The sequence below is a fragment of the Carettochelys insculpta genome, chromosome 2 (assembly GCF_033958435.1).
Source record: "Carettochelys insculpta isolate YL-2023 chromosome 2, ASM3395843v1, whole genome shotgun sequence".
Lineage (NCBI taxonomy): Eukaryota > Metazoa > Chordata > Testudines > Carettochelyidae > Carettochelys > Carettochelys insculpta.
In genome coordinates, this window is record NC_134138.1 from 273948214 (window position 1) to 273967449 (window position 19236).

The following is a 19236-nucleotide window of genomic DNA, read 5'->3' on the forward strand; positions in this document are numbered from 1 at the left end:
TTGGGATGGCTTCCAGTCTACAGCTTTTACCAGTTGTCTTTCTACAAGTGCCTAGTAAGCATGGTGTTTGAGCTATAATTCATTCCAGTACAGTATCTGAGAACAATAAGTTCTAGACTCAAGTATTATTCCATTGTCAAAAATAGGGCAAACTCACCATGCACAGTCAGTCACCTCTTGGTCCCTACCCTCTCCAGCACTTAAACTGAGTGATTCATGTTAAATTACCCAGTTAGGAGTAATGTGTGTTTCATAAAGGATTTATGGATAATTAGATAAGAAGGATCATGAAGTAATGTTATCAAGGGGGCTTGGATTCCAGTGTCATGCTTGTATGGTATACATTCTCAAAAGACAAGTGTCATCATAGTATATGCAGTGTTCTTCAATCCTGGATAAAGCAGGTTTGTGATATGCAGCAGTGTCAGCACTCAGGGAATGGTTAGAAAGCAGAAGTGAATGGCATTGTTAAATAGTACCTTAAATAGCCAATAAATGTATACAAATCCTCTTGAAATCAAAGGCCATAACTACATACTGCTGACTTCTAAATCACCTGGTCTGTTTTTCTAGATTGCAAATCAACCTTAAAGTTTCTGTGGGAATACTATTTGAAATGGTTTCCATAGAACCATGACTAATTCATCCCCTCTGCCTCCCAGCTCTAGGTGTCATTGTTGCACATACGGTACCTATCTGGAGAAACCACCTCCAGGGGTGAGCAAGTAGTTAATTCTCCAAACTCATCTCATCCTTTCTCAACACAGAGACTTCTAGCAAGGCTGTTGTTTGCTGCCAGTTTTCATGGTGCGTATTCTGGTGCAGACATCTGTGGATAGGACATGGGACAGTGACCCATCCACCATCATAATGACCAATAGGAAGTTATCAAGAGCTAAATTTCTGCTGTTTCCAACTCATTTTTGTATTACAAAAGTGAAAGGATAGCTGATGTTAGGAGGTGATAGACGCAGAAGGTGCTGAGTTTGTAACGTTTGTGATTTCAGATCCCAATGACGTTTGATGATGTCTCAATCCAAATTGCCCGGGAGAAGTGGGAGAATTTAGAAGAATGGCAGAAAGAGCTTTACAAGAATGTGATGAAGGGCAACTATGAGTCTTTGATCTCACTAGGTAAAGAGCAGTTTTCACTTTTTGGGGGTTTTGCAATCTGACTTGCTGGATTTCTTCTTTCTCATGGCTGTTGTCAACTTCCTGTGATTTCTGATGGTCAGCCCCTATAATAACCTAGCTGCGTCTACACGTGCACGCTACTTCGAAGTAGCTGCAGTAACTTCGAAATAGCGCCCGTCACGTCTACACGTGTTGGGCGCTATTTCGAAGTTGAAATCGACGTTAGGCGGCGAGACGTCGAAGTCGCTAACCCCATGAGGGGATGGGAATAGCGCCCTACTTCGACGTTCAACATCGAAGTAGGGACGTGTAGACGATCCGCGTCCCGCAACATCGAAATAGAGGGGTCCTCCATGGCGGCCATCAGCTGGGGGGTTGAGAGATACTCTCTCTCCAGCCCTTGCGGGGCTCTGTGGTCACCGTGGGCAGCAGCCCTTAGCCCAGGGCTTCTGGCTGCTGCTGCTGCAGCTGGGGGTCCGTGCTGCATATACAGGGTCTGCAACTAGTTGTTGGCTCTGTGTATCTTGCACTGTTTAATGAAAGTGTGTCTGGGAGGGGCCCTTTAAGGGAGCGACTTGCTGTTGAGTCCGCCCCGTGACCCTGTCTGCAGCTGTGCCTGGCTCCCTTATTTCGATGTGTGCTACTTTGGCGTGTAGACGTTCCCTCGCTGTGCCTATTTCGATGTTGGGCTGAGCAACGTCGAAGTTGAACATCGACGTTGCCAGCCCTGGAGGACGTGTAGACGTTATTCATCGAAATAGTCTATTTCGATGTCGCAACATCGAAATAAGCTATTTCGAAGTTGGGTGCACGTGTAGACGTAGCCCCTGTGTGATAAACCAGCTACACAAATCTGCCCATCTTACAGAGATTTCAGAATACAAATGATGGTCCTAAATCACTCCTCCTCATGTGTTTTCTGGTAGTTTAATTTTGTAGCTGTAAGCTCAGGCCACATCCAGAAACCTGACCTATTCACTGGGTGAAGGCATTGCAAGATCATCTCCTGTAATAGCTGTCTCAAGGCTTCAGCTCATGAAACATGAGAAACGCACATTTTAAACAATAGGACTTTGACATGGGTTTGTATACAGCCTTGAGCCACCTGAAACTGGGGAGGATAGAGGTGCTGTTCATTTATGCAAACCTGAGAGTACCAGCAAGTCTTGAGGAAATGATTACAACGTACTGGCTCTGGAAACCATCCCTTTGTATGGACTGTTGTTTTATCTTGAATCCCTCTCTTTTTATGATAAGGATTATAGTAAGGTAACACTGGCAATATCTGGAGAAGCCTAGGAAATTTCAACACAGGCACCTTTGCTTTTGGATTGGCATCTTGGTCAGTGATCTCTTCCTGACAAGGAATAAAGATCCAAATGTCTATTGTGATTCTTCTAGACCTGCCAGATGCATGTGATACTTCCAGCTTTGAGGTATTCTTGACTTGTCTGCCTATCTTCCTGTGCAGATAAATAGCTACTCATGAGTGGCAGCTTCTTTTTCTCCTTTAAAGTGCAATGATGATGAGTTTTGGAAAAGCGATTAACACGTTTAGAGACCTGCCAGTTCCTTGAGAATACCTTTATCTCCAGCAGCACAGAGCATGCTGGGATGCCTCTCAGAGTAAAGCCCAGCAGTCTGCACCCTGAGGTTGTGCGGTGGATCCCAATATGCAACTTACATGGAGTGCCCACCCCCTAGTAGCCATTTGCTCTTCTGCATGATCTTTGTTTACCTTTCTTTACATCTGTGCAGATTATTGGCCTCTTCTAGAGAGTCAAAGAGGTTGTCTTAAAACCAGCAGAGCCCCCCACAAACACCGCTTTAAAACTAAAATCAGTATTCACTATATCTTCAGCACCTCTTTGCCCTGAACAGACCATGCAATTGCCAAGCCTGATATTTTATCGCGGATTGAACAAGGGGAAGCGCTGTGTGTCGGGGAGCCACAGGACTTGGATGTGAGAGTGATCCCTACGGAGTCTAGCACAGGTGAGTAATAGACTGAAATGGAAAAGTAAGTGCAGTTGAAAGCCGGGAATTGAACTGAAGACTGGAAATATACAAGAAAAAACACCTGAGCTTGATATGTTTTAACTGACAGTTTTCTTACCATATTGCAGACGTTGTTCATGACTTTCCACCTGTTCCAGTTACTTCTGGCTCTGCTGGTCCCAGCACAGGTAATACAGAAAATCCACTTGAAATACTGAATGGCAGTTAACATTGGGAATCCTGCTGATGTAGTGATAGCTTAAATTTCTGTGAGCAGGAGGTTCTTATGCTTTTGTACCAATTTCTTCTTATCCTGGCTCTTCAGAGCATTCTGATCATTTGGCATATTAATCCCGTGTTTTTTAAGTTCCATTTTAACATATGCACCCCATCAGAACATGCATCTTTTCAAGCACAGAAATAGTCATGCTCACCCCCACCGGTAAATGGTAATGCAACTCTCCACTGAAGTCAGCAGAGTCATGCCAGGTTGCTCCAACTGTGGTCCATAGTGTTGGTTTCAGATCAGCTCTCAAATACTGAATAACCTATTCAGTGGATTGTAGACAACTTGTGATGTCACCGTCTTTTCTTTGAACAGAATCTCCCATTTCTACCACGGACATTATCTCATGGATTAAACAAGAAGAGGAGCAGAGCATACGGGCTCAAGAGAGTGCTAAAGAACAAGAAACGCATAGACGTACCTGCACCAGTAAGTACAGGACTGAAATGACTAAGGAGCAGTGAGTAAATTGCCTGAGAGTTTCTTTCCTGTTGTAGCTGGTCCTTTGGATTTGTTGGGAGGCCTAGGCAGAGCCATTTATCCAGACATCTTGGGTTCATAAAGTATCATCTTGGAGGCATGACATTCACCGCAGATGCAGCTCCAATGGAAAGATGGAGGCAGGGCTTTGATAATGAGTCAGGTGAAAGGGGCAGCTTATAGACTTCCTGTGGGGAGGAAATGAAGAATTCATTTGAGGGCAAAGTTTTCAGCAACTATGTGGGTTAGGAATCCCAGCTGCTCAAACAGAGTGGGGATATGAATTTTTTTCCTTCTCCTTTTGGAAAGAGTGCCCTTCTCTTGTGACTGAGCTCCACAAAACTGGACTTGCTCTTCAGTTTTTGTTAGCTAGAACGTCCCAGAAAGGCAAAATAGAGTGTGGAGAACCAGGAGGCAGACTGCAGTATGATGGATTTCCTCTAGTGTTGGGTTTGGAGGCCCTGCAAAATTCAGTTTTGAATTTTTTAAAATTCTAAAGGTGCATTATTCATAAAAGAACCAGTAGTTGCTTATTCAGTATTTATCCGTTTCTGCCCAGTAACTACCTTCTTATATCACTTGGCCAGATAAAATGAATATTCATTAGGACTGTCAAACAATTAAATCATGTGATTAAACAATAATAGAATACCATTTAAATATTTTGGATGCTTTCCACGTTTTCATATATATAGATTTCAATTATAACAGAATGCAAAGTGTACAGTGCTCACTTTATATTTATTTTTGATTACAAATACTTGCACTATAATAAACAAAGTATTTTTCAATTTTCCAAATACAAGTACTGTAGTGCAGTCTCTTTATCATGAAAGATGAACTTACAAACGTGGAACTGTGTACAAAAATGCAGAATTAATGCAAATTTAGAGGTATGTATTACAGCTCCTTAATTCTGAAGCTTTGGATTTAGAATTTTATTAAACATGCATCACAAAAGGACTCAGCTCGAGATTTCTTCTTGCTATAATGTACTAGGAAAAAGTGGAAGATTTTCACTTTTCTCCAGCACCTTCTGTGACCATGTAATAAATGAGGTCCAGGAGTAGCCATGTTGTAATTTTGGTGAAAAATGATGGAACGTGGCCATTTTGGGTGAGGAGCTAATTTATTGGAGATCTCTATGTACATAGCTGGATATGGGTAATTTCTGAGGACCCACTGACTTAGTGTTTTTCCTGGCATGGTCTCAGCAGACCACTCTTAGCACTTTTGTAGCACATGCAGAAGAGAAATCCAACTTCATGGGGTTCCATTATAAAACAGAAACCTCCAAATCTTCAGAGGTTTCTTTATTCCAAAATGATACATCAGTAACTCTCTTCCCTTCCCCATCTTTCTAGCAGATGATAGGATCATGGTCAAACATGAGGCACCTCCTGAGGACAGAGGTCCTGTAAACCAGGAACTGTCTGTGGCCTTAGCAGGAAGATCAGAAGCATGTGTTTTCCAGGGAGCCAGCTGTGAAAGTCAGCCTAACTCAAATCTGCAGCTTATTTCAAACACAACCCCTCCAGCAAACAGCCTAGGGGAATCCACTCAAGGAGAAACAGAAGTTGGTCATCTTCCAAACGTCACGGCCCAGCAGGGCAGTCAGGCGGGAGAGGGACCATACTTGTGCAGTGAGTGTGGGAGGTGCTTCAGTCGGAGGGACATCTTCCTGGCACACCAGAGAACCCACACTGGCGAGAAACCCTTCTCATGTTCGGAGTGTGGGAAAAAGTTTACCCAGCAATCCAATCTGAACAACCACTTCCGGCTCCACACAGGCGAGAGGCTTTACGTGTGTACGCAGTGCGGAAAGAGCTTCATCCACCAGTCCAGGCTCACCTACCACTCCAGAGTCCATACAGGAGAGCGGCCCTACATGTGCGCCGAGTGTGGCAAGGGCTTCGCTGAGCAATCTAAACTCACAAACCACTATCGGATCCACACCGGTGAGAGGCCGCACACCTGTGCTGAGTGCGGGAAGAGCTTCAGTCTGAAGATAAGCCTTATAATCCACCAGAGAAACCACTCTAAGGAAAGGCCTTATGAATGCACTGAGTGCAACTTAAACTTCAATTGTCACTCGGGACTCATCAGGCACCAGATGATTCACACCGGGGAGCGGCCCTACAAATGTGCAGACTGTGGGAAAGGCTTCATGCGGAAGGAGCATCTTTTGAACCACCAGCGCCTGCACACAGGGGAGAGGCCTTACCAATGCACAGTGTGCGGCAAGAGCTTCATTCGGAAGCATCACCTTCTGAAGCACCAGCGGATCCACACTGGGGAGCGGCCCTACCAGTGTGCCGAGTGTGGGAAGAGCTTTAGGTATAAACAGTCGCTCAAAGACCACCTGAGAATTCACAGTGTGGAACAGGGGCAGCCGGAAATTTCTCAGGGCCTTTTGCAGGAAATAGAGACTGGGCTCCTTGATGTTAAAATAGAAAATACCTGGTAGCATGATTGTAAATAACCGGCTGCCTAATGAAAGTATATCAGCTCCTGCAAATTGGAAGAGGATGTTATCGCATCCTAAAGGTAAGTAAAATCAGCCATTCAAACTTCTCTGTCTTGGAAGAACATGCTCATGAGCTTCTAAATCCATGAGCCCTTGAGAAGAGAGTCCACTCAGTGAACTCGTGAACGCAACAAAGGGGAAGAAAGAGCATGAACCTTGGCTCTACATCTGTCAAACTCATTAGTGAGATGAGTTTTACCTTAGTGTCACTCACTCCTGTGTGAAGATCTTTCTTGTTAAAGCTTACCTTGCTGTGTAGGTCAGTCTGTTACATGCAGACACACACTATATAAAAATGTAATTTTTCATTTGAGCAGTCAGTGCTTGTCTTCAGTTGCTGAATTTATTTTAGAGAAATCCAACAGGAACAAGAGGCTAGACATGACCCAGGTGAGAACATTTTTTAATTAAAAAAACAAATCTGGTTTTTAAAAGCTATACATTTAGGGTCTTGCAATGTTTTACAGATTAAATACTCTCCAAAGAACCTCATCAATATAAACCATGTCTTGGAAAACTTGAGTGTAAAGTGATCACTTCTGAGAATGCAACAGTGGGGAAAAAAAAATGAAGCAGAGTTAATAACTATAGTTTTTATAAGATAGTCAAGTGGGGTTTGCATGTGTAACACTGCCAGTATTAAGTATAAGACCAGTATTGATAACCAGGCATTTATTCATTAAGGCTATGTCTACACTAGCCCCTTCTTTTCAAAAGGGGCATGGTAATGAGTGAGGTTGGCAGATGCTAATAAGTCACTGCCATGAATATGCAGCACCTCATTAGCATAATAGCAGCCGTGGCAATTCAAAAGTGCTGCTTTCGAATCATGCACCACCCATGTGGACGGGGGCCTTCGAACGGACCCTCCAGACTTCAAAAGCCCATTAGTCCTCAAACCAAATAGGAATAAGGGGCTTTTGAAGATTACGGGGGTCCTTTCGAAAGGCCCCCATCTACACGGGTGGCACACAATTTGAAAGCGGTGCTTTTGAATTGCCATGGCTGCCGTTATTGCCAAAGAGGCTCTGCATATTCCTGGAGCGCCTCATTACCATATTCCAACCTTGCTCATTACCATGCCCCTTTCGAAAAGAAGGAGCTATTGCGGATGTAGCCTAAGTGTTTGGGGAGAGGGGTTTCCCTCACTCGAGACTTTTTTTTTTTTAATAATTCCTCAGTTTTTATAGGTCTTATGACTGGAAACAAAAATGGGACTTTTCTGTAAATATGGGAAACAGGAAAACTACATAAAAGATTATTAACTTTGTTTTAGATGTTTTTGTTCTCAGATATGCAATTGAAATAATGTACTATGGTGGTTCCACTAACAAGATCTCTGTACAGGAATATTTAGAGGCCCTACAACCCAGAAGAACATTTCTCTTTGGCTGGTCAAGAATGTAATTCTTCTGTCACTTGGTTCTCCATGGTTTAAACATTGATGTATGGGTGTCTGTAATGGGAATGTGTCTGTTTTTATTGTGTGACTTAGTCACATTTTCAAAGTGAAAATGATTTTGCTCTTTTGCTACCCCAGCACCAAGTTAAGGCTCTGATCGTTTAACTTCATGAGACTGAACAGACTGCTCATTTGCGTACAGCCCAGCTGAGGACACTGAGGCTCCGTGGGGGAACAACTGCCCACATGCAGGAAGTTGTAGGATTGGGGCCTAAATTTGACTTTATATGTACCAATATCCTGATGCAATTTCCCCTGCACCCAGTCATTTTTTTTTCCCATTGGCTTCAGTGGACTTTGGAGTGGGCTGCCAACGTGCTGAAATACTAAAAAAAAAACAAAACTCAGCATGGGGTCCAATGACACACCAGTTGAAGGCATTTAGAATAAAGTAGCTGGGGGTTATCGGGGGGCTTTTGTTCATTTTTAGCTTTGCTGCTGCTATTAGGCTTCCTACCTACCCTGCAACCAAAGTCCTGAAGAAAAAACTGCAAAAATAAATCTAGTAGGTATCCTCCACCATAGTCAGAATGATTCGGTCTCTGAATACAACACAATTTGTGAGGGAGAGAAACTAAAAAATCAGATTTGTTTTCCCATGTAGGTTAATAGCAACTGGCTGCTAAGAAGTGTTTAGCATCCGAGAAGAATCTGCCCCTGTGGACTTGAATGCACTGCAGTCACTTTGCATCAAGTCAAAAACATCTTTGTAAAGATAGTTTGCTAGATGCGGATCTTAGTTTCAAGAGAATGTGAGGCTCTGGCTTAGGAGCTTTGAAACAGGTGCAATGTCCAGTCCTCTCAGGATATGGCTTATTGATCATTTGAGTGAAAAGGAATTACTTCTAATGGGTAACTCTCCATTCACTCTGCAGTTTCAGGCGCTGTGTTCCCCCAGTAGTCACTATGCAACATTTTCTCTAAACCTCAACTTACGTGAACATGTACATCCATTCCTGATTACTGCTATTCTCAGTTGATCTGCTCTAGAAAATAGTTGAGGACGCAGAGAATACCTTTCAGCAGCCTGTGGTGTAATCATCCCGCATCTTTGATATATAATCAATGCCATTTTGTTAATTTAATTCACTGTGAACACATCAGTATAACCTTTTATGTAAAATCCCTGCTTTTGTATAAAGTGCCAGCACTTGTAACATCTTTGGCATGAAAGCTTGTGTGTGAATTTTTATGGACCAATAAATGCTACTATCTGATTTCCTGTCTGCTGTGTTTTAACGCACTAGAATAGAGATTTTGTCAGTCTAATGTAAAACAAGGTCATCGGAAGCATGAGCCAATGACCCAAGATGGATAGACTCTCCCGCAGCCTTTTTTTCCCCCTTTGGTGGTCAACTCTGCTTTCCTGCCATTTCAAACACACTGCAGCGAGTTAAAGGAATCCTTATGAATTGGTAAAGGGCAAGCTGCAACATGGGAAAGAACAGCAACAACAAAAAATACATGTTTACTTCCTCTGGAAGCGCTTTGGGCCGTGGATTGCATTTTGTTTTGTTTGTAGCACCTCAAATGCAACAAGGTCCTGGTATGAGTGTGCCACACTATTAATCTTTCAACCCTTTCATGAGGTCTGTAGCTTTAAATAGTATTTAATTTGGCACAGTATAAAAATTGTTCAAGTTGACAATGTAAATACACTTTACCCTCACCATTGTGGAAAGTAGCTGTTTATAAGAATTAGACATTATTTTTAGCCATGTTTTTGTACCATTTTAGCTGCTTAAAATGATTTAGGAAGACTCGGGAGGGTCAGATTCTACCTTGAAAAGTGAAATTGACAGTACAATAGCTTCTGAGTTATGTGAGGGTTGCACTCCTGTGCACCTTTGCATTACTTGAATGTTGCATAAGTTGTGGGGGAGGGCAGCTGGGGGAAGTAGGGAAGAAGCCCACCTGCAGTGGCTGTCTGTCTCCCCAGGGGCTGGAGCACTTTCTATTTGCAAGTTAAGCGCAAATTGAAAGAGCGCATACCAGGGGATTAGTGCACTAGTAACTTGTTAGTCAAATCTTTTCTGTACTGAGAACTTTAGCTCCTGAATTCAATAAGAGAAATAAGTGTGACAGGGGAGCTGGCTCAGTGGTTTGAGCATTGATCTGTTAAACCCAGGGTTGTAAGTTCAATCCTTGAGGAGGCTATTTAAAGATTGGGGCAAATAGATATGAGGGATAGTGCTTTGCCCTCCTAAGAGGGCAAGGGGCTAGAGTAGATGGCCACCAGAGGTCTTACAGCTCTAAGAGGTGTGCACCTGTGTAGCTTTGCTTCTGCTCCCCCTCTTTGAGTCTGGAGAACCGAGGCAGTTAAAAGAGAGGGAGCTGGTGATCTTTCCTTCACGTGCCTCATGGACAACATGGTTTACTACACTCTAATTTCTGACACCAATACAAAGCTATTGCAAGTAATGAGGTTTCAGGGTGTTGTGAAGGCCTTAATTTGGGGATGTGTTAAGAGTGAGCAGTGTAAGATCACAGAGTTGGAAAAGCAGCTGTGCACCCTGCACTTCTCTCCGCCCTCTGAGACACTGTGAGGATTCACTTATCAATAACCCCGGGCTCGGTATTCTGGAGGTCTGCAGGTGCCAAGTCCGAGCAGCAATGGGTCGGTTACCATGTACATTTAGGGGTGAGATGCAGTAATGGGGGGAGGTAGCTATCGGTTGGGAGACTAGCGCCTGATGTTCAGATTCCCCCTTTTACTTCCACAGCCGCTGACGCTAAGAACAGGTCCGTGTTCCCTGCGGAGGAGGCGAGCCTGCGTGGGAGCAGGTCATTCCCAAAGGCCGCAGATTGTCGTCTGGGGGGGGGCACCTCCAGGCAGGAGCGGGCACTGGGCAGGGCACCGCCAGGGCTGCTCTGGCCTGCGCTAAGCGCCTGCTTCCCTCCCGCCCGGGCCCGCCGGAGTTCGTGCGCTCCCCAGTGCGCCGCGGCAGCCCGGGGTTCAAAGCCCGCGGGCCCTGCGCGCTGCGGCGTTTTGGGCGGGCCCGCCCCGCTGCGTCCCGCCCCCAGCAGCCAGGCCGCGGCTCCCTCCCTGCTCCGGCAGCGGGGCTCCGTGCAGCTCGAGGCCGGTCCGCGGGAGCAGCCCCGCCCGGGCGCCATGGCCGAGCGGGCCGTAGCCCAGGTAAGGGCCCGGTGGGGGCTGCCCGAGGGGGCAGGGCTGGAGCCTTCGCCCCGGGAGCTTTCCCCCACCCCCGAGGTCCGGGGGTGCAGCGGACCAGCCCGAGGAGCGGGACCTGTGGCTCGGGGTGGGCCGGGATCCGCCCCGGCAGCGCGCACCCCGCCCCACTGTCCCCGCGGCCCTGGCGCGCTCGCTCCCAGCGCGGATCCGGCGTGCAACGCATCACTTCCTCCTACTGGTGCACGGGAGCGGGGGTCGGGCCGAGGGACTGGGAGTGCGGGAGGGGCTCAGTGTTGGGGGGGAGGGGTTGGGGGGCAGGAGGGGGCCCGAGGGGTTTGGAGTGCGGGAGGGGTTTGGCCAGGAGTTGGGGCGCAGGAGGGAGCTCAGGGTCCGGATATGGGAGCCAGGAGGATGGAGCAGTTCAGGGAGGGGCTCTGGGTTGAGGTGTAGGGCTTGGCAGGGAGCTGAGTTGTGCAGAGGTTTGGGGCAGGATTGGGGTGCAAGGTGCTTCCCTGGGGCTGCCCCTGTTTGGTGCTGCAGGGGAGACAGGCTCCATGCAGTGTCCCCTCCTCCTCATGCAGCTTCCCCTTCCTGCAGTTCCCAGCTAGGGTGATGGTATTTCTGTAGGCTAAATACGGGACAACCAAGAAACTGTCATGACCAAAATAGGACAGATGGTCACCCTATTCAGGCAGTGGGGGCAGCCATCCAGCTGAGGGGGAGGGGCTCCCTCGCTGTGGGGGCAGCTGCAGCTCCCAGCTGCCTCGTGCCTGAGGCACTGGGAATGGGGCTGTGACCACACTGGAGACCTCCCCATGCTCGTGCTCCTCCTGGCTCCCCCGAATGGCAGGGAGCCTGGCCCAGGCAAAGCTGCACTGGTCCAGCTCCCCAAGCCACAAGCTGGTCCACAGGCTCCTGCAGCTGGTCCAGCTCCCAGTTTCCCCAAGCCACAGGGAGCTGGGAACTGGGCAGCAGCTGCTTCCCGGCACAAATAGGATGCAGTTAGCCCCTTTGTCAAAATAAATTGGGACACCTTTCTGGTGCCTGAAATTCAGGGCTGCCCCAGCCAAAACAGGATGGATGGCCACCCTGTTCTCAGTGGTTGGAGCTGTGGGGACGTGGCTCCAGCTGGGGAGGAACAGCAGCACCCTCATGTGTCTGCCTGCCGCTGCCACGAAGAACTGGCCCAGAACACAGGCGTTAAGGGCTGCAGCCCAGGGCGAAAGGGACACTCCTTAGCCCAGGAGCCTGTGTGGCAGCTGCAAAAGCCTCTTTCTTAATCCGGCCTTTTGCTGGGGTCAGAGGAGTGCACAGCTATCCTCCGGCGCCAGCTGGGACCTGCTGTCTGGGAAAGCAGGGCCTGTCTCCTGGCTGGGGCAGCTGTGTGCGCAGCAGCCCTGCGCCCCTGAATGGTTCTTATTAGACACCTGCCCAGAATCATAGAAGAGTAGGACTGGAAGGGACCTCGAGAGGCCATCGAGTCCAGCCCCCTGCCCTCATGGCAGGACCAAGCACTTTCTAGACCATCCCTGAAAGCCATCTATCTAACCTATTCTTAAATATCTCCAGGGATGGAGATTCTACCACCTCCCTTGGCAATTCGTTCCAGTGTTTGATCACCCTGACAGTTAGGAACTTTTTCCTAATGTCCAACCTGAACCTCCCCTGCTGCAATTTAAGTCCATTGCCTCTTGTTCTATCCTCAGAGGCAAGGAAGAACAAGTTCCCTCCCTCTGCCTTAAGACACCCTTTTAGATACCTGAGAACTGCTGTCATGTCCCCCCTCAATCTTCTCTTTTCCAAACTAAACAAGCCCAATTCTTTCAGCCTTTCTTCATAGGTCATGTTCTCTAGACCTTTGATCATTCTCGTTGGTCTCCTCTGGACCCTCTCCAATTTCTCCACATCCTTCCTGAACCTCGGTGCCCAGAACTGGACACAATACTCCAGCTGAGGTCTAACCAGCGCAGAGTACAGAGTAGAGTGGGAGAATGACTTCTTGTGTTTTGTTCACAACACACCTGTTCATGCATCCCAGAATCATGTTTGCTTTTTTTGCAACAGCATCACACTGTTGACTCATATTTAACTTGTGGTCCACTATAACCCTAGATCCCTTTCTGCTGTACTCATTCCTAGGCAGTCCTTTCCCATTCTGTATGTGTGACACTGATCATTCCTTCCTAAGTGGAGCACTTTGCATTTGTCCTTATTAAACTTCATCCTGTTTACCTCAGCCCATTTCTCCAGTTTGTCCAGATCCTTTTGAATTATGACCCTATCCTCCAAAGAAGTTGCAACCCCTCCCAGCTTGGTATCATCTGCAAACTTAATAAGTGTACTTTCTATGTCAATATCTAAATTGTTAATGAAGATATTGAACAGAACCGGTTCTAAAACAGACCCCTGTGGAACCGCACTAGTTATACTTTTCCAGCAGGATTGAAAGCCATTAATAACTACTCTCTGGGTACGGTTATGCAGCCAGTTGTTCACCCACCTTATAGTAGCCCAATCTAAGTTGTATTTGAGTAGTTTATTGATAAGTATATTATGTGAGGCTGTGTCAAATACTTTACTGAAGTCTAGGTATACCACATCCACCGCTTCTCCCTTATCCACAAGGCTCATTATTCTATCAAAGAAAGCTATCAGATTGGTTTGACATGATCTGTTTTTAACAAAACCATGCTGGCTAGTCCCTATCACCTTACCACCTTCCAATTGCTTGCAGATGATTTCTTTAATGACCTGCTCCATTATCTTTCCTGGCACAGAAGTTAAGCTGACTGGCCTGTAGTTTCCCGGGTTATTCTTGTTCCCCTTTTTATAAGTGGGTACTATATTTGCCCTTTTCCAGTCTTCTGGAGTCTCTCCCGTCTCCCATGATTTTCCAAAAATGATTGCTAAAGGCTCAGATACCTCCTCTATCAGCTCCTTGAGGATTCTAGGATGCATTTCATCAGGCGCTGGTGATTTGCAGACATCTGATTTTTCTAAGTAAATTTTAATTTGTTCTTTTCGTATTTCAACTTCTAAACCTACCCCTTTTTCACTAGCATTCTCTATGTCAGGCATTCCTTCAGATTTCTCAGTGAAGACCGAAACAAAGAAATCATTAAACATCTCTGCCATTTCCAAATTCCCTGTTACTGTTTCTCCCTCGTCACTGACCAATGGCCCTACCCTCTCCTTGGTCTTCCTCTTGTTACCAATGTATTTGTAAAAAGCCTTCTTGTTTCCCTTTATGCCTGTAGCTAGTTTGAGCTCATTTTGTGCCTTAGCCTTTCTAATCTTGCTCCTGCACACTCGTGTTGTTTCCCTATACTCATCCTTTGTAATTTGTCCTAGCTTCCATTTCTTATATGATTCCTTTTTTAGTTTGAGATCATGCAAGATCTCCTGGTTAAACCAAGGCAGTCTTTTGCCATGTTTTCTATCTTTCCTACCCAGCGGGATAGCTTGCTTTTGGGCCCTTAATAATGTCCCTTTGAAAAACTGCCAACTCTCCTCAGCCGTTTTTCCCCTCAGTTTAGCTTCCCATGGGACCTTACCTACCAGCTGTCCGAGTTTACCAAAATCTGCCTTCCTGAAATCCATTATCTCTATTGTACTGTGTTCCCTTCTACCCTTCCTTAGAATTGTGAACTCTATGATTTCATGATCACTTTCACCCAAGCATCCTTCCACTTTCAAATTCTCAATAATTTCCTTCCTATTTGTTAAAATTAAATCTAGAACAGCTTCCCCCCGGTAGCTTTTTCAACCTTTTGGAATAAAAAGTTGTCTGCAATGCAATCCAAGAATTTGTTGGACAGTCTGTCCCCTGCTGTATTAGTTTCCCAACATATACCTGGATAGTTGAAGTCCCCCATCACCACCAAATTCTGGGCCCTGGATGATTTTGTTAGCTGTTTAAAGAAAGCCTCATCTACCTCTTCCACCTGGCTAGGGGGCCTGTAGTAGATGCCTAGTAGGACCTCATCCTTGTTTTTAACTCCTGTGAGTCTAACCCAGAGACTTTCAACCCATCCATCTCCTACGTCCATCTCCACCTCTGTCCAGGTGTATACATTTTTAATATACAAGGCAACACCTCCTCCCTTCTTTCCCTGTCTGTCCTTCCTAAGCGGGCTGTACCCTTCAATACCAACATTCCAATCATGAGTATTATCCCACCAAGTTTCTGTAATGCCAACGATATCATAATTGTATTCATTTATTAGTACTTCCAATTCTTCATGTTTATTTCCCATACTTCTTGCATTTGTATATAGGCATCTCAGACATTAATTTGGTCTTGCCTCCCAGTTTTGCCCTGGCCCTCTTTTTACTCTCCCAGTGTAGCCCATACTCCCTCCCATTTCAAGTTCATCTCCCAGGTATCCATGCTCTCCACTTACCTACAGGCTTTGCTCCCCTGCCCCCGTCGAACCTAGTTTAAAGCCCTCCTCACTAGGTTAGCCAGCCTGTGTCCGAATATGGTCTTCCCCCTCCTCGAAAGGTGAACGCCATCTCTGCCTAGCAGTCCTTCCTGTAAAAGGATCCCGTGGTCAAAGAAACCAAAGCCTTCCTGGTGACACCATCTACGCAACCAAGCATTCACCTCCAGGATACACCTGTCTCTGCCTGGGCCCCTACCTCTGACAGGCAGGATTGAAGAGAGTACCATCTCATCTTAGAGGCAACCATGAGCCCTAACAGGGGTGGGGGGCAGAATTTCAGAGTAGTGGGAAGCAGGTGGCCCAGATGTCTGGAGTAAGGAGTGGTAGGAAAGAAGAGGATGGAGGTTCTAGTGTTACCTTATTGCTATTGTTTGCCCCTCTCCTACTCCCATTGTCTGGGTCCAGGACAATAGACCCATCTTCTATGTTCTCTGCCATGCAGTTTTTAGACCTGGCAAAGTTTGTAGGTTCTGATGTTCTCAACCTATCTAAGTGTAGGTAAGGGGGAGTTTGGTAACATATGTCACCCTTATGACAAGTGGAGCCAGCAGCAGCCAGGACCAGATTCAGTGTCTAGGGGTTTCTTCTCATCGATCCAACACAGAACTGGCTTGAACCCCCTAACCAGTAACCTGGGAAAGTCACGTACCTCCCCTGGGCATCTCTGAGAGGCATTGCTTCCCCAGCGCCAGCACAGAGTCTGAGTGTAGAAAATAAACATTTAATAAAAAGGAGGGAAGTAACTTAGCATTAATTTAGGAAAAAGCTGCAAACAGAGTTCATAAACATAAATCCTGAGTAAAAATCCCACCTCAAGTAGGTTGGACAGTGCCCCTTTGTAGGTCTGGAGTTCAGAGGCACACGCACAGAGTTCACCTCCCCTTCCGGGGGCCGGGGGGGAGGTAAAGAGGCATCCTACTCATTCTGCTCGTCACTCCCCATCTGCCTGGTTGCTGCTCTCCCCCACCAGCCTGCTGGGCGCTCACAGTGTTCTTCATCCCGCTGCTGGCTGTTAGTCACCATCCATGCTCTGACCATCAGTCTCAAACAATTTTGGATCCCAGTGATTTCAACTCTTAGTAAGCCTAAAACAGTGCTCCACAGCAATTAACAGAAGACAGAGGCTCCTAATGACACCTGTTTAGCTCTAGTCTTTGAACAGTGCAGGGAACCAATCAAACCAGTCCAGGTAGTACTCCTGCAGACAACATGTAGCCTTCTGACCAGAACAACTATCCATCACCCCTCTTACTCTTAGAGAGCTCTGAAAGTCCAGCCCTGGCTTAGCAAGGTTCTTTCTGCTAACTGTGAGCCCTTTCCTTTGGAACAGATTTAGTACAGTCCTGCTTTTCTGTATTCCCGCAACAATTACGAACATTGGTAATCATATTTCAGCTATCCCTGTATTAAATACAGCCATAGCAAGTGCTGGGTCACAAATTAAGTTGATAACAATTAGCTAAATACCTCTCCAACTGCTGAATATCTAGAAGATCTAAGCAAAACAGGAACAAACTATGTTTACATAGATGCACCCATAGCATCTCGCCACTTCCAACTAGCTGTGAGGGAAGCATTTCTTCAGCTCCTGCTTGCACAATTTTGCAGTTAGAACTGGGGAAAGAGATCTAAATTTCAGCTCATTTCCTGAACTGAACACAGATTGCTGCTGGTGGAAGGAAATTTTTCTTGCAAGGACTCTGTCGGTGGAGGCTGGATTCTTGGAATTCTTCTTTCCCCCTTGCTCTTCAGTGTTGCCGCTAATCTTTTCCGTCCATGTGAGGAATAACACTTTTTGTGCGCAGCAAGGCTGGTGTGAATGTGCACCCTCAGAAACAATAACCTTAGACACAGGCGCTCTGCTAAATTAGCTGGGCAGCATAGGACTCTCCCTGAGTGGACGCAGGAGTGCACAGCTTACTAGGAATCCTGCTCCCTGTCATCCTCCCTGATTGACTTCCCCTCCTCAAATCCCAGATTACTGTGACTCTCCCAGGTACGGCTCCCTTCAGAGCAATGGTGACCAGCACAAAGGGACGGGTTGAGTTTTGTGATGGCATCTCCAGACAAGACAGCCCACCCCAATTGCCCAAGGGGAACAAATGTTATGCCTGGACGAACCACACTGAGTGAAGAGTCACAGGGGGGTAGCCGTGTTAGTCTGTATCTGTAAAAACAATGAGGAATCCTTTAGCACCTTAGAGACTAATGGACATATATTAGTAGGGCAACCATATCTTCCTGTGCCAGATATGGGGGGAAGGACTGGCTCTTCCCAGTTCCACCAAGCCCCGGGGAGCCAGGAAGGAGGCAGCAGCTGCTTGCTCTCTCTGGGAGCCCTGGAGAAGCAGCAGCCCCCAGAGTTCCCCTGGAGACCTGGGAAAGCAGCAGCTGCCAGCCCTCCCTGGGAGCTCAGGGAAGCAGCAGCCCCCAGTGCACCCTGTGAGCTCAAAGAAAACAGGAAGGGATGTGGCAACCACCCACACTCCCCTTCTTCCCGGAGACTCGGGGAAGTGATTCCCACCAGCAGCTGCGCCTATGCAACTGCAGGGAGATTAGGTCAGCCGTGGGAGGGTCCAAATACAGGACAATTAGTCCCTTTGAAAAAATAAGTAGGGATGCCTTTTTGGTATCCCAAATATGAGACCGACCCACCTATTACAGGACAGAAGGATGCCGTATATATTAGGGCCTAAGCTTTTACGGGGAAAACCCACTTCATCAGTTGGACAGGAGTGAAACTACAAAGGCAGATCTATATGTAAGAAAATTGCTGCAAAAAGTTACTATCCATTGTAAATGAGGGTGATCGAGGCCAGTCAGTGTAGCTGATGGGGAGGTGCGAATGCCCGTTGAGGAAAAGTTGCCTCTGGAGAGTGTTAACCAATGCAGATCCTTAATGTGGCCTAATTGTATGGTTTTGAATTTGCAAGTGCGCTCCACTTCAGCTGTTTCCCTTGGTGATCGAGTTTTGCTGTGTTTCCTAAGCGGGTGGCTACCTTTAAAGCCTTTTCGGAATGTCTGGGAGGTGAAAGTGTTCCACCAAAGAAAACACACACAGACCTGCAGGGGATTCGGGTGCAGGGTCTGCGAGGGGGTATGAGTTCAGGAGGGGGAGCAAAGGGTTGCAGGGAGGGGCTGGGGTGCCTGAGGCAAGCTTACCTAGGCAGCTGCTGGCCAGCAGCCCAGCAGGAATCTCAGGCAATCTCCCTGCCTTCTGCTCCCCACAGGCTGCTCAGTGGCTGGCTGCGGGTGCCATGTGTCTGTGGACACTGCGTGTCCACGGGGTGAAGGGCGCTACTTTGCCCACTGCCTGTGCCACAAGCATGGCGCAGGCAGCTTCCATTGGCTGGGTTCCAGCCAATGGCAGCTGCAAGATTGTGCTGGGGGCGGGGACAGCATGTGGAGCCCCCTGGCCATGTATCATGAACACATGACCCCTACAGCCAGCCACTTTGGATAGTGTGTGAGGCACAGAAGGCAGGTTGCCTGCCCGAGGTTCCTGCTGGGCTGCAGGACAGATCCAGCAGCTTGGCGGGCTGGATGCAGCCCGTGGGCCATGTCTTGACCACCCCTACATTAGGATGTGCATCTTACTACTTCTGGTAGGGGTCCCCAGCTGAGATCAGGGCCATGTTGTGATGGCCACTGTATATGCACATCATGAGAGAAAGGCCATGCCTCAAACCGATAAGGCTGAAAAAGGATAGGAGAAAGGAACTCTTCTCACCCCCTGGCTTTTTACAATGGGGCTCTGAGCTAGGAAGAAAA

The 19236-nt window shown here is 47.0% G+C and overlaps 2 protein-coding genes across 2 annotated transcripts in view; one reads left to right on the top strand and one right to left on the bottom strand.

Moving 5' to 3' along the window:
* LOC142008167 (zinc finger protein 783-like) overlaps window positions 1–15555 on the bottom strand; it is a 41172-nt gene extending 25617 nt beyond the window's left edge. Inside the window, exon 1 of the mRNA XM_074985215.1 lies at window positions 15424–15555. The gene's annotated coding sequence lies outside the window, so the exon portion shown is untranslated. The remainder of the gene's footprint in view (window positions 1–15423) is intronic.
* LOC142008346 (uncharacterized) overlaps window positions 1–19236 on the top strand; it is a 41895-nt gene that overhangs the window by 12717 nt on the left and 9942 nt on the right. Inside the window, 6 exon segments of the mRNA XM_074985526.1 lie at window positions 1008–1134; window positions 3016–3129; window positions 3261–3320; window positions 3734–3847; window positions 5263–6361; window positions 10774–11023. Coding sequence (XP_074841627.1) covers window positions 1008–1134; window positions 3016–3129; window positions 3261–3320; window positions 3734–3847; window positions 5263–6361; window positions 10774–11023 — 1764 coding nt within the window.